The sequence below is a fragment of the Alternaria burnsii genome, assembly GCF_013036055.1.
Source record: "Alternaria burnsii strain CBS107.38 chromosome Unknown 746, whole genome shotgun sequence".
NCBI classification, from domain to species: Eukaryota; Fungi; Ascomycota; class Dothideomycetes; order Pleosporales; family Pleosporaceae; genus Alternaria; species Alternaria burnsii.
Window position 1 is genome coordinate 1,896,953 of NW_024066109.1, and position 14,775 is coordinate 1,911,727.

Consider the following 14,775-nt stretch of genomic DNA (forward strand, 5'->3'; position numbering starts at 1 on the left):
CTTTTGAGTTTGGAAGCAATGAGATTTTATTTCTACTCTTCATCAGTTCCTCTGGTTTTCCAATGTGTGCGACCTTTTCGAGCAGGCCCTTTTGCTTAGCTGAGCAATTGATCTTTCATCATAGTCCTGTTCCTCGATACCATTGCTCGTTTGAACATCTCCGCGACGAAGGCAGTTCATGTCTTAGTAAAGGAAAGAGAGTGAGAGGCTTGCTGAAGATTTTGCACAGAACAATATCACGTGTATAGAACATTTGAAACAATCGATTCAACAGACACTACAATTACGATGATCTTGTACAAGTATGAGAAAGCGCGAGTGGCATATGAAGGTCGTATCTCCATATGCTTACTTTGACTAGCTTAACCCTAGAGCTTCTTCTCAAAGCGTTTGTACATCAGAACGACAGCTTGCATATCAGTACCCCCATAAACTTGGGGGTTCGCCCTCAGTTCTACTAAACTTCGCTGAAGGACAGAATGATCGTTGATGTAGAAGACATTCTGAGGGCCACGTACGCTCGCAACCCAGTGACCTGCATTGTGTGTACCGCCGTGAGCAAGTACACTGCTTAATCGATACATGAGAGGCGGTGGGTCGTCACCAACAGCTTGATATTCAGACAGATTCAGAACTTCGGGAAGATTCACGGGATTCAAGTTCGGTGTACCGTTGCTGTTGACGATACTGAGTTTGATGCGGAGATATTCTGGTGATCCTTCAATACGTGTAGACTGCCTTCTTTGCTGCGTGCTGTTACAGCTGGTACAGTGGAAGGTATTGAGTGGAACTGGTTCGAACTCTCGTCTCATAGCTTCTTCAAGGCTGTCTGGTGTGCCGTTAGAGAGGATCGCGATGTTGTTGAAACCGATACTGTCGGGGGCGGGATTGTTTAGGGGAACCTGCTGAGAACCGCATGGACAATTCCAGAAGCACTCTTGTTGCAGTATGAACAGGGCTTCGTAGCGAGCTTTCCAGGCCGTATTTTCATTGAGACTGTTTGGGTTAGCGTACGGTTATCTAATGTCGCCGAGAAGACTTACTGGTAATTAACAGACTCGAGACATGCCGTTAATAGTCGCGTTTGCATCTCCTCCGGGTCCTCTTGTGCGTTCCCTGCCCCAGTGTCTGCTCCTGGTGTAAATTGTCGCAGCATGTTGTCGACTTGATGAACTCTGTTTAGCTCTGCATTGTTGAAGGGTAGACTGATAGGTTCACCAGCATTGAGATTTTGGATACCCCAGTAGAACTGGGCTAAAGCCTTCACCGCGCAAGCGGGACAGTCTGTTAACGTACTTCCTGGGTTCTTCTTCTCTTTTTTCTCGAGTTTCTTCTTGAGCTGAGTCAACTCCTTCTCAGGCAATTCGTCTTTACTAGGAATTTTCTTGTTCGACGATATAGTAGCACCGGACATATTCAAATCTAATTGTGCGTGGATCACATGAGCGGGACGGCATGGGAAGATCCGGTTTCCATTGTGCATGCTATTATGAGAGATGATCCACTGAAGAAATCTTGGCAAGTGTAATAGTGCTTGTAGACCGCTGAGTCGGAAACAAGTGTTGCCATTTCGCCTAAGACCTCTGCTTTTTTTACTCCGGTTTCTTGGGATAGGCCAGGTATTTGGAATTTGTTTAGCAGCAATATTCTTAGCTACTTGCCTCGCATGTGGCGCAGCTATTGGGTAGAGGCTCGTGCCACGCATATTGGGACGTTGCCGCGGCGCATTGTGCGCTGTACGGTGTGCCCAAGGATTTGCGGACATGTTCTATTGTGACTGATAGGAGTAATATCGGTGATGGTATAGTCTTATTCCTTATAGATGGTGATGTATCTTTTTTGGCTAACCAGCCGTACGAATGGTTGAGAGGTAGTCATGTTATACGACTTTATTCACAAAGCGAACAATGGTCGAGATGAATGGCTTTGTCAAACTCTGCCCCTGCATTCGACAACAAAGACATTATATACCAGAGCGACTGATGAGAACAGAATCCATCGCGATACCACTGCCGCCTTCATTCTTTGTCTGAGCAACGTAGTGAGGTGTTGACGATTGATACCAAATATAGGTTTCTGGTCAATACACCTGCATTTAAATACCGTAGTCCAACATGACGTTGGGTCGCGAATTTCCGATTAACTAGGAACGCCTTCATACTCCCAGCCATCAACCAGTCTTCTCTTCCGTCCTCTCTTGTTCTCCCTCCGATTTGCAGCGCACTTGACAAAGAAGGTTAACGCAGCCAAAAGGAAGATAATCACAGCCGCTACAGTTGGCACTACAACGATGCGCGTACGATTTGTGTCTGTCGTAGGAAGGTACGGACACGTCCCATTGAGTCCAATGACCCAGCAGTCTGGCACACTTAAAGCGTTCAAGTTGATGTAAAGCGCGTCATCATTAGGAGCGGCGGCCTGGAATGCAGAAAACAAGTGCGAGTTTTCCAGCGCAGTGTGTGGGACATTAAATCGATATGGGTCTTTGCAATAGTATTCGGCGTTGCGATAGTAAGTTGAATCGTCAGAGATACGCCAGTCATAAGGTTGTCGGGGATCGTGACAGGCCACACGATGGTGTTGGTTGCAGTCTTCTACGCGCCAGCGCCCTGCGTAGGGTGGCTTCATCATCATGACGACGCAGCGGTTGTCATTAGTGTCGTCCCCCTCTTCAGAGGAATTGAGGGGCTGACCAGGCGCGAACGACCATAATGTAGACTGTACATATGCGGCATAAGGCAAGGGATTCTTGTCCGCAGTCGTGTCTCCGAGGGTTTGATTGAGGAAGGGGGTTATACCACAAGCGGTAAAGTTAGTGACCGAGGGTATAGTCGAGGAGAGGTCTGGATTTGCGTTGATATCGAGTGATGGAACTTCGGCAAGGGCCCAAGATGAGTTCGTTGTCGAAGTAACGATGTTGTCGGAAGAAGAAAACAAGCAACCGGAAGTCACACGTCCATCCGTGCCAACTGATGGTGTCTTTTCATCGGCAATGGTTCCAGGAGGGAAGACGTAGTCGAGATCTGGTCCTGTGTTATAATTCGACATCTGCGGGGCAACGGTGCCATAACTAGTGACAAGTCGATATAGCTGCTTGAATTCCATGTAAGCTTCGTTTGGCCACCCACTTTCCGTGAACAAGTGTCCGTCAGCATTCTTGGAGTTCTCGTAGTAACCCATGAGTGGACGATTATTCCAATCGACGTTATACCACGAGCTATTCAAGTTCGCACGTTGGTCGGCCAAAGTAGACGGAGTGAATGTGTCATCAGAAAGATTACCTTGCAACACATCGCTGAGCAATTGCCCAGATTGAGGAAGTTGATTCGGAGACAGGTTCGGAGCTGGAGCGTCTGGATCGGTGATAGATGAAGCAGCATGTACGTTGAAAGTGAACATAGTTGTCGCTGCACTAGTTGTAGTAGCTGTTATTTCGAGGAACTTCTCTAGTATGCCGGTAAGTAAGTCTAGCGTCATCAGAGACGTGCAATTGTAACTCCCGATTTGCAAAAGCGGCGGTCCATTGGGGTTTGGGAAATCGACTATGGTTGGTGTTGCTGCACTCGTCGAAGCTGAGGAAGTTGAGGATGCGACCGAAGACGCGACAGCTATCGAACTCGACGATAGATCTGCAGACACCGAAACCGATGTGGATGTCTGTTGACGCTTTCTTGCATTGCGTGGAGGATCGAATGTAGACAGCGGAATCTCCGCACTCATACTATCACTTGATGGCGCTATTGTCGGCCCAGTCGCCACAGGCAGATTTCCTTCAGCCGATGTATCTTCATTCGACTGAGGCAGCTCAACTGGGCACAAACTCCATACTGAACGCAGCGGATCCCAATACGTATCGACTGTGAATTTCCGGACGCCGACAGCCAACAAGTTTGAAAAGCATTTTTGGAAAGCATTATGTTCGTACTGGTTTTGCGCAAAACACGCCTGTGCCAGCGATACGGCTGAAACAGTCTGAAAGTTGATCGGTACACGAAGTCCGACATCTCGTTGTGCCTACCACCGGTCAGCAAGGCATTCTCTAACATCTGCGTACTTCCAGAATAATAGCGTATTGACCCTGTGAAACCCAACACCTAGGACACTGCTCGCCGGACACTCTACACAACACGTACAGCTGACACTTACTCTAAACGCTTCGCTCCATGGCTCTATCCAACGCGTGTTCACAGCACTTTGATCCGGGTTATACAACCCGTTAGCCGACATTCCCGCTGTTGGACCCAAACATCAGCAACCGCGAAAACGTGGCACACACCTCGCGTGCAACAGACGGGCAAAGACGGCACCAGGAAGCAGGGGAATACGATAAGATATGTTTAGAAACAATATGCAACGGGGTATATTCGTATATGCAGATGCAGGTGTTGATGGTGGATAGGATGATGTCGTTGACGATCTACAGGGCTGCAAGGCGCGACGGAGGTGCGACGTCACGTGGTACGGTGCTAGTTTTCCCACCACTCCCGTTGCGGTTAAAGCATGGCTGGCCAATGATGACGATTTGCATCACCAAACTCACCGTTCAAAACACCATGTCTGCAATTTGGAAAGCGACGATTCCAGCAAAACGTCCGATGGCTTGCATCCTGGTTAGGCAGCGGAATGCGTGTGGAACGCATGGAACGTGTGTGGTGTCATCATTTACACATGATATAATCTAGGAAGTCGCACATATTGATCCCAAGGATTCGAAGGAACGTTGTGCGTACAAGCCTCGCACATACACTTAACACAGCCGTTATTACTGGGCTTGCGCAATACCGAGCCCGCGTTGCTGGCAACTCGCTACCTACACTCCGTAAGCGAGAGCTCGTGTCTCACTGTTTCGTGCGACCTTGATCGACGTCCGAAAACTTTTCTCAGGGAGTTTGCTGGCCGGGTGAGATGCAGGTCAGCAGCGGGCGGGCGGGCTGCTGGGAAATGCATTGAGGGCGCATTGAAGTTTGCGAAAAGCTTGCGTGCGGTCTTTAGGGACGATGCAGGTATGCGGCGCACGCATGGACTTGCTGACTGCCGCTTACTGTGTACAGTGCGGATTGCCACGACTACAGTCGACGGAGAAAAATGACCGCTGCAGGAGTACTGCTTCTACGACCCGTTTTTTTTCGCGGGATGTCTCCTGGCTACGGACGCAACGTTGCTATTGAGGTAAAAGGTCCGCTAGCTACAAGCGGTCGAGTCAACGTCGCCCACGGTAGAGCCGAGAAAGCCGGAGCTGTAACCCCGACAATTTTGCATAGCTCAAAGCGAATGCGATGAAGAAAGGGCCTAGATCTGGGTAGCGATGAGAGCAGTCAAATGGAGGTTGCTGGTACTGCAGATGCACTCATCCGGAAGAGAAGGGTAACCTAATCGATCACAGGGCTACAGCGAACACGCTTATGAACTTTCTACTCAATATAGCAAAGAACCCCTTGCAGCACAGAAATGAGTCTATTTGAAGAGGTGTGCACACCACACTCAAGGCGGCAGTAACTCCGCACTGTTGATACTTTCGTCGACAGTCGCCGACGCCGTGACACGCCTCAATATCGGCAGAAGCAGAAATAACGGCTGCAGACGTTGGAGTACGTATGTCCGGCCGTCCGGGGAGATATCCACTGTTGTTTGACATGTAACGTCTTCATTGCGTACGCACAAACGAGCGAAGTTTCGCATGAAGGCACTGTCCCCACACGACTGTTGACGCAACCGCCCCATGCGCGTTTCACCGAGGGCACCAGCACGTTACCGAGCGTGCCGAGCTTCTCAAAGTCTGGGTGCGAGGGTCTTGGTCTGACACCCGTCTGACAGTCCTGCATACCCCTACATCTGTAGTGCAGTTGTGAAGACGACGTGTTTCGCGCATAACTACTACCTCGGATTTGGACATGCAATCCCAGACATGAGGAAAAAGGTTTCACCATCGAAGCTGCATGCACATGTCATGAGTTCGACCGAGTGCATGGCCTCGCCACGAGCCACAGGTTGCGGAGAAGGTCCGGCGAGATCTGCGCTAGAAGAAGACGTTGTGATGCCTGTGCCGATCGAAAGGAGCACGACATTGGCACATGGTGACGAAGGACTCGATGTGATCCTCGTTTGGCGATAATCGTGCCATATTGGAAAAAGAGACCACAGCCACAAGACCGAGATGCGCCGGATCAACGGACCCGCAACCTTCAACGTTCAACGGCAAATGGCGATGTGCACTCGTCTACTCGCCCTCCAGTTGCAAATCCGATGTTCCACAATACCGCCGTCCATGGTACCATTGAAAGTCGTATTGTGACGGGCTGAAGACTTGAAAGAGTCGCGACCCGAGAGACTGGGAACTGAAATACCTTATGCTCAGGACGGCGACCTTCGATCAACGCCTCTGCGACGGCGTTTTGCTTAGCAGCAGAGGGAAGGGCGGTAGACCATGGGAATGAACGGCGACATCCTCTTGACGGCGTGGGCCCAGTACCAAAGTCCTCGTGGGCGCTATGGTTTAGTGCGTGAATGTCCGCATTAGGGTACCAGACTTTGTTACTATGCCACATGCACAAAATGCGCGTGTCTTCCCAACGCTTCCAGCACGATTGTGGACATGGAGATATACGCTAGTCGCAAATCTCGCGAGCCGTCGCGCGCTAAGGCGTAGATCAAAGTCTAATTCCCGTAAGCGGTAAAGCCACCAGTAGCCGCATGATCGAGCCCTGGAGGACCCAGTGTCTTGTTTTCTTACTAGCAATGGCAGGTAGGAATGATGGTGGCCTTCTAGTCGCCGGCCCTTGCTGTAGTGAATTAGGCCGAGTGGGACGTTGACGTGGACGATTCGAACGATCACACGGGAGGGGTGGACGTTGAATCGTAAATTACAATGAAGCGATTTGCTCGGATGCGCGGTTGACGAAAACGAGGGCGGATGTGCCGCACCGGACGACGGTACAGAGAGCAATGATTCGTGAAGCTCGTTGGAATGAGGGGATCCTAGTGCGTGTACCTGTGCGTACAAACAGGAGGTGCGTGGATAGTTCGCAATTTCCACAGTCGCTATTCCAGTGCGGTGTAGGGGAGGTCTTGCGATACTATTGACTTCGTGACGACTTGCTCTCTGATCTTTCCAGGGACTCCCTGGAGATGGTCTATCAGAAGAAGTGCCGAAGCATACCTCGATGTCGCAGGACTCACGGTGACAGAATCTTGCTGAGCAGTCCAGAGCCCCACCTCGGCCACTATTGGTGGCAGTGTACGGAAAAGGAGTAACCAATCAATCATTTTAGAGGAAAAGTATTGTCCGTCAGCCGGGCGCGTTCAGTCCAATGAAAAAGTAGTATAGACGACACTGCAGGTGTTGCGACGGGTACGACTGCGTGGGCTGATCGGTGATTGTGGCGAGATCGCCCCATGCGTACGTTGAGGTGTGGATGGAGAAATCGTGGTAGTGGGTACCTCAGACGTTTGTGAGTATCTGTCATGCGGTGGGTTCCACAGCCGGTTGAGGTGCCATTGGAGCGGTGAGCTCACGCCGCCCTGGAGCGTTTAGAAGCCTGGAACTTAGTGTTTGTCGATCAATATTCGCGGTGGGAACTCCTTGTTCTGTTCGTCAGTCACTTGAACATGTGAACTTGGTACTCGGTATCACTAGTTGGTCTTGTGAGGAATGGAAACTGCTGTAAGGGGTGCATATGTTGTAGTATTGATTGTATTTGATTGGCATCGCTAGAGGACGCTTGCAAGTGCTGTTGCACTGCTGGGTATTATTACTGGCAACGAAATTGTCGCAGTGTATAGCAAGGCCTACTTGAGGGCCGAATAGAAAAACGCCGTGATGTGTCGAATTTCGACGTGCTTGATGCTACATGGCTAAGACGAGCCTAAATAGAACCAGACTGATGTGCCTCCCAAACCGTTGCACGTGAATAGAGATGCGACATGGGGTATCCTGAAAGTCGTATACGATGTGTCCCTTTTTAGTTCCATGCAAAACAAACGACAAGGTTGAAGAACTCTGTAACAAACAAAGTGTCGATCATTGAATATCGGCCATTAATAGAAGTAGGTGATTTGAAACGTGCGACGTATAGACAAGAAGGGGTATGTTGGACAAAGTGAAACATGATAGACAATTACATGATGTTTCGTAGGGACATCCTGTCTTTGGGTGAGACGGGTGCACTCCGGACCTCTGACGGTACCGAAGGGAGCACGTAGGGTGACGGGAGTTGTCGCGCAGCTGGGCTAGTTGTTGCACTCGAAGACTGCGGCACCGGGAGCGTTGGCTCGGCGAGAGAGTGGAAAGGGGGAAGTGCCCGTTGAGGAACACTTGTTGGCGCAGACTGAGGCATAGAGTGGTGATGTGTGAGCTGAGGAGTGGGTTGAGTGAGGAGTCTTGGTGGTTGTGGTCGCTCGTAGTTTGGCTCGCGGAAGGCAGGCGAAGGCTTGGGTGCTGAAGCATCACTGCGGTGTAGAGGAGGGAGTTGTAGTGAGCCTCGTCGCCTGTAGACATCGTAGGAAGAGTCGTCTTCGGGCGCAAAGCCAGTTGTGGGTAGATATCGTGTAGAAGAGCTCTTGCGTTCCTCCCGGCTGCCGACTAATGGAGCGAGTGTGATGTCGAGTGGTGAAGCTGCACCACGTGGTGAGCGAGACTCTGAGCCAGTGTCTGTGATGAGAGAAGGTGCGCCATCGGCTGACACGATGGAGTAGCCAGAAGGAGAAGGCATGGGTGTCTCGAATCCCCGTGCTCGGACGGTAGCGTGCGATCCATAGGCTGAGATGTCAAGAGGCTGAGGTCGTGATCCGGAGAAGGGTTCGAAACGCTGGGGCTGAGGCAGCTTCATGGCGTGGGGAGAGTTCATTGAGGTGTTGAGTGATGGTCGGTGTGATTCGTGGTATGAGGCCACGCGATGCTCTTCGTGGTGGGGCTGGCCATGGGGAGCTGGGTAGTGGTAACCAGTCTGCGGGTGGTGCATGTGCTCTCGGGGTCTCTGATCAGGGCGCTCAGGGTTGCGCTTGCGGCGGTTCTGGCCGCCATTCCACCAGTTCTTTACAGCGTTGTCGCTGCGTCCTTTTAATCTGCGTGCAATCTCTGCCCACCTCTTGCCCATCTCAGCAACCATCTTCTCAATCAGCTCCCCCTCTTCTCCAGTAATTGGATCATGGTTCAAGGATGGCTTAAGATTTTGGTGGTAACGCTCTCTGCATTGTTTTGGTGACCGGGAGCCGATCTCTTGTGAGATGCGTACCCAGTTGTGAGGTCCATTGCGAGCGACGAGGTTGACGAGCCACTGATCCTCGTGCTGCGACCATGGGCCGCGTCTGTGGGCAACCATGATGGAATCTTCACGTGGAATTGGTAATCTGTCACAGTCCGTAAAACTATCAAGACGTTCAGAAGAGTCTCTGCTTGAGTCGAGCTTGTGTGAAATGTGTTGATGTTCTGCATGGAGAGTCAGTCCTGAATGGGTCCAAACACTGTAGGAAGTAGGCAGATTGGACGGATGTGAAACCACAACCATATCGAATGTGTCGAAGTTGAGAATGTGTGAATGGTAAGAAGTGGATCAGGGAGATGGTGTATGCCAACACGCCGCGATGTTGGTAGACAAAATGCAGGAGGGGCAGTTGGTGATCAACGACGACGACAGGGGAGGAGAATTAAGCATACCGTATTGTTAGGGTTAGAAGCACAGAGTCAAGTGTCAGTGTCGATTGCAGTATGGTAGAGGCGAAGTCGAACGGTGGTTGACGTTGGTAGACGAACCAACGGTAACGTGGTAGAGGCGAGCACCGGTATATATCACGACGGGCGCGGGGAGGAGTAGTCAGGACACTTGGACGCCAAGGTGGTCGAGGAGCTATTGACTCCTTCGGGACGGGCAGATGTGTGCGAGGATTCTGCTTTTCAGACGATGCGGCTAAGGCACTGGTGAGATGGTGGACGGAGAGCGCTGGGGCGTCATGCGGCGCTCAGAGCGACTAGCTGGGCCCTGAGCAGCAAAGGGCTAAAGTAATCGTTGTCGACGACGCACACAAGCAGCGATGGACCTGGTTAGGTGCCAGATCGTCGGATTCGACAAGTACCCTGTATCACATCGTGGCATGGCGTATGGCGCTCGCCCGGCGCCGACTTGGGACGGCAGAAAAAGCAAGCGCAGCGCCTTGCTCGCATTACCACCCTGAAAACAAGCGTAGTGAATTGCTCCCCCTGCAACGCTTCCTGGCCGCCGACAGCGCGCTCGTCCCCGCCGGCGGCCCACCGCTCGCGCAGAATGGATGCACTCGCTAGGGCCCCTGGCCGTTTCGTTGTCGATTCATGATGGTGCACGCTAGCAGCAAGGCCGGTGGGATTTGGAAGACACCATGGAGACAGTCAATGATACCCCCACTCGGCGCGATACTTGCACTCCCCTGCCCACAGTAAAACCAAACATGTAGATGGCCGTAAAGTTGAGTAGCAGCCTCAGCCAGCCAGCCTCAGCGGCATCCAGGATGTTCCAGTGGACTCGGCCTCGTCCCCATCGTGACCGTGACAAGCTCTGTGTTCCGTCATCCTGGTCCAGGAAGACCAGGCATGCGTCTTGGGCTCTACGGCGCATTTATGGCCTTGCCCTGTGAAGTGATTGATATGGCCCTGTTGTAGTCTATTCTTACAGTGTCGAGAGGACGTCTTGCCCACTTGTCTCCCCTATGGCAGGCGTGTCTGAACTGGTGTTTCCAGTAGTAATGCAATCCACCCAGAGACAGCCCTCTCCAGCGCCGCACGATGCACGTTGCAGTCAGCACTTGGGCGTCGATCAAACGGGTGCTGGTGCTGATTGCGGACCGGGCGCGAGTAGTGCGATCGTCATGGCCCTCACATTGGAGGACACGAGGTCGGCGAGGTGAGCTTGGCGTCCTTCACCTCTCCTTTTCGGGCCTGTCGTTCTCCCGAGGCTAGCGCAGTGCACTCACATCGAACTGACGGTGTTTCTGCTGTTCTATTTTCTGGCGAGTGCGACACACGACCTGTTTTCTGAGGCGCGCTGTCTCGCTGTGTGTGCTGGGGAGGTGACTGTGAAGGTGTCGAGCTGGCGGCCGTTGGTGGGCTGGAGACTGATCTGCCGGCGGGCCAGTAGCGAAAAGTAGCGAGACCGCTCAACTGGAAAGTGCGCACCAGTGAGCGCCTGCCATGGCATTTGGAATATCGCTAGTGCACCAGTCGCGCCTGCCTTCCAGCCCTTTTCGGCAGGCTCGGAGAGCAGTCGCGCACCTTTTGGGAAAGACAAAACCGTTGATTGCCAAAACACATCGTCACTCACGTCTGCACGCTTTCCTCGCCGAAGTCACTCGTTAGGGCGATCGTATGCTGAAGCGGGTATCTTGGTTACCGTGACGCTATCATCTCGATCGTCCTGCATACCTGCAACGGGAGCCTCTACATGACCAAGTGAGGCTGTCTTCGCCCAACTTTCTCCATTTATGCCCCCCAGCCCGACGTCGACCTATTACGCCATTGGTGGGGACGCTGTACGTCTGTCTACTCAATCTGATACTGCCAGAGAGGCCTATATCACGAGTGACCCATGTCGGCGGTGCGCAAATATAGACGGCCTCGTCCAGACTGCTGCATACCCCACGCGACATGGTTCCAGCTCTGTTCGCTCGAGCAGAACATGGGCTTCACCCATTTGCATTCGGATTGCCCGAGGTATCGCCATTCCCTGTTGCGCAAGCTTGCGGCGCAGGCTGTGGCTGATGCATCAGATCCGGGGCTATTGGGGCTATCCCCCTCTGCTCCTAGTGCGTCCCAGTCGTCGGGCTAGCGTTACGGGACGCACAGCATCCGGCCGAGTGGGTGCTTTGTTTCGCTGAGCCTCAGCCGCTTTCTGCTGCACACGCACTCAAATGCAGCGACCTCGCCGTCCTTCCGACGTCTTCATCTGCGCGGCCTGGCCTGGTCATCCGTACCTTCGCTAGAAATCGCTTGCAGAGCTCAACGGTCGCCGTCGCCGATCCCTTCCGAGCCCGCAATCTCGACGAACGAATGACAATTCCAAGGGTTGCAAATCTGCTACATGCGCACCCAAACTCGTGGCTCGTCGTGATTCAGTACCCTGGTAATGGTCAGGGTCAAGTTGCGATCGCGGAAACAAACTCTCGGCAAACATGCACGCCTGAACGTCGCGTTCGGATTCGCGCAACGGCTGTTCGTCTGTCGGCGTGCTGGTGGAGACTTGCCTGTGCCCTTGAGTCGTCAAGTCGCCAAACCATGTACCACCGAATGTCATCCAAGACCTTCAAGCCCCTTCTGTTCCTCGGAGCACCGCGCGGGGTCTTCCGCTTGGTCGACGATTTTTGAAATCCTTGTCTGCCCTCTATCACGATTGGCTGCTTCGTACGTCAGCCGCAGCTACACTCTCGACCATCCCAAACCATGCCGCGCACACTATCCCGCCCTGTGGGACCAACGGTGGTTCCAACAATCAGGTGTGGCTCATGCTGTGCCAATTACAATGGTCGACCCAGACAATTTGCAAAGGGTGCATCGTGTTACAGCTACCACGCTCTCGTGCTACGTCTTTCATATGCCTCTGTCCGAACATGTTCGGGCCTTGACCTAAACCCATGTCGAGACTGCACTTCTTCCCGACGCCAGATTACACTCTATGTAACAACGGCATGCTTCCGCACTACATTACCCGCACCTTGCGAGTCGCGGAATATTGGCTTTCGTCGGCGAAAACTCCCCAGCAAGGTCTGCCCTCTCTCTTGGCCTACACAAAGAGAGGATATGCGCGGGGGGAAGGGGATGGGCGATCCACGGATTGGCAAAAATCTCACAGCATGTTCCCTGTAAGTGTTCCCCACGCCTCACAGCATACGCTCTCGTCATGCACATGATATGCACATCACGGCAACCATGACCGATGTTGAACAAGTTACTCTTCTGACGTCTTGCCGATAATGGTTCTGGAGTCACGCTTGTAGCCTTCTGTATCTGACTGCCCCACTGCCAATATTGTATCTATACCTACAAATCGTCATCGACGGCACGTTTCTACCAGGGTCTGCGGATACGCATACTGCCGTGAACAACTCTTCGGCGAGGAAGGGGTATGAGATGGAGGCCTGTCTGGATTTGCATTTCCTCAAATAACTCCCCATACGTAAAGACAGGGATACCCAGCCACGATCTTCTAGATCAGAGATTGACGAGTGATCTACGCTCGACCAATAGCATCGCCAGCCGCTGCCTCAATCTTTCTGAAACCCATTCTCCATCTTTGAAAGCTTTTTTTGTTATTCCTACGTGTCCTCCTCCTATGAACTAGGTTCGCTATTGGTGGTGGCGCCTCCCAATCCAATCTGCGGTTGACGAAACGTTTACCTATCGAGGTTTGGAGCTTACAGTTTTTTGACAGCGGCACACCAGCGGCCAAACTCATTCGACCTGTCCACGCAGTGGCCCGCACCAGCCTCATTATTCCAGGCATCCACGCACGCGTGGCAGCACTGTTCAGCAACTGGTCCGGATGCGATCTTCAACTCCATACCTCAACTGCACTCATGCTTCAGACATGTCCGGGGTGATACCACAGTGCAGTACACTGCATTCCTTCGCGCAGAACTTCACTTAGCAAAGCGTCGTTGCTGACTCGTCATCGACTCCATCTGCGTACGTTAGCGCGCTGCTGCGGCGCATCCTCCTCACTGGTCCAAAGCAAGATGCGGCACCAGCGAGGGAAGGCCGTTTAGCTCAGATCTGAGCGCCCGCCGAATCGGATCGACATGCCCCACTAAAACCCCTTTCCCCCCTCGCTCAGAGGGCTGCAAAAGTAACAAAAGTTATAATGCGGTCAGCAAATGCTATCCGGAATCAGCAGCCAAGATTGTTGGCATCCCATACTACTCGTTGCTCGGCCCATGCCGACCTAGCCCATGTTGTTCTTGGTCAACATTTCGATGATTCGCCGGGATTATGCGTTACCTGCATCACCCGCCCATACGGAAAATAGCACCCAACGGATGATCTTCTGTTTCGGAATTTCACCGTCCTTCGAAACGTTAATGGCGTTGATCACGATGACACTTCGCCAAGCCCTATCGTGATAGTCAATAGATCAAGTTCGGGTGACCTCGCCGAAACACTAGCAATTGGTTTTGACCGCGGAATCAGGTTCCAACATCTTGTGCGTGCTATGGAGGATAGGCCGACCATGACGCTTGATTCAATGGTTACTGAACTCATAAGTCCCCGATGCCGTGTGCGGTTACGGCCGTCGGACATCCGCATCAAGACCATCTCCCGCACTACACGTAGCGTGCCAACAATTCATCACGAAAGTCCATGCAACATGTCCCCCTTCTGCAAGCCCGGTTATCGAGGCAGTCATCGTGTCATACTCGTTTCCTTTGCTCAATGTCCATCTGTGCGTACCATGATCAACCACACCGATGATCGACCGGTTGGCCACACCCGGATGGAGATCCACGACTCATGAGCATTCTTGCGTGCTCAGGGCGATCAGGGTGCAGTCGTTGCTTCTTCGTAGCCATCAGGACTCAGATTCAAGGCATGCACTGCACCGCCTCGCCTCACGTACCCATCCATCCCTTTTCACGTCACGCCGAAGTGCCCGATTCATCCCCCTTCCAGCACAAGCTTCCCGTATCACCCTATGCCCTTTTCCCCCACACGAGCTTCATCAAACAGCATGCTCCACTCAGAAAGTTCAGGAACGTTTGCCCTGGACACGGGCCCTGTCAGAAGCATAAAACAGCATCAGGAGGGCTCTTCGAACAGGGATG

At 52.4% G+C, this 14,775-nt stretch overlaps 6 protein-coding genes across 6 annotated transcripts; 1 reads left to right on the top strand and 5 right to left on the bottom strand.

Annotated features, from left to right (window-relative positions):
- Positions 1-368: 368 nt before the first annotated feature.
- Positions 369-4,227, bottom strand: GT037_003197 (lectin c-type domain-containing protein; the record flags this gene model as incomplete). Its single annotated transcript, XM_038928244.1, has 4 exons — positions 369-996; positions 1,044-1,422; positions 2,301-4,014; positions 4,147-4,227. 4 exons carry the CDS (start codon positions 4,225-4,227, stop codon positions 369-371), a joined length of 2,802 nt encoding a protein of 933 aa, XP_038789522.1.
- A 1,955-nt stretch (positions 4,228-6,182) lies between these two features.
- Positions 6,183-6,545, bottom strand: GT037_003198 (uncharacterized protein; the record flags this gene model as incomplete). Its single annotated transcript, XM_038928245.1, has 1 exon — positions 6,183-6,545. The coding sequence occupies one exon, from the start codon at positions 6,543-6,545 to the stop codon at positions 6,183-6,185; it is 363 nt and encodes a 120-aa protein (XP_038789523.1).
- Positions 6,546-8,114: 1,569 nt separating this feature from the next.
- Positions 8,115-9,317, bottom strand: GT037_003199 (trichome differentiation protein gl1; the record flags this gene model as incomplete). Its single annotated transcript, XM_038928246.1, has 1 exon — positions 8,115-9,317. One exon carries the CDS (start codon positions 9,315-9,317, stop codon positions 8,115-8,117), a length of 1,203 nt encoding a protein of 400 aa, XP_038789524.1.
- Positions 9,318-10,313: 996 nt separating this feature from the next.
- On the bottom strand, positions 10,314-10,583 carry GT037_003200 (uncharacterized protein; the record flags this gene model as incomplete). The annotated part of the gene is made up of 1 exon (XM_038928247.1): positions 10,314-10,583. One exon carries the CDS (start codon positions 10,581-10,583, stop codon positions 10,314-10,316), a length of 270 nt encoding a protein of 89 aa, XP_038789525.1.
- Positions 10,584-10,964: 381 nt separating this feature from the next.
- Positions 10,965-11,273, bottom strand: GT037_003201 (uncharacterized protein; the record flags this gene model as incomplete). Its single annotated transcript, XM_038928248.1, has 1 exon — positions 10,965-11,273. A coding segment is annotated over one exon (309 nt), but the record flags the coding sequence as incomplete, so codon positions are not given.
- Positions 11,274-11,445: 172 nt separating this feature from the next.
- Positions 11,446-11,838, top strand: GT037_003202 (uncharacterized protein; the record flags this gene model as incomplete). The annotated part of the gene is made up of 1 exon (XM_038928249.1): positions 11,446-11,838. One exon carries the CDS (start codon positions 11,446-11,448, stop codon positions 11,836-11,838), a length of 393 nt encoding a protein of 130 aa, XP_038789527.1.
- Positions 11,839-14,775: the final 2,937 nt, after the last annotated feature.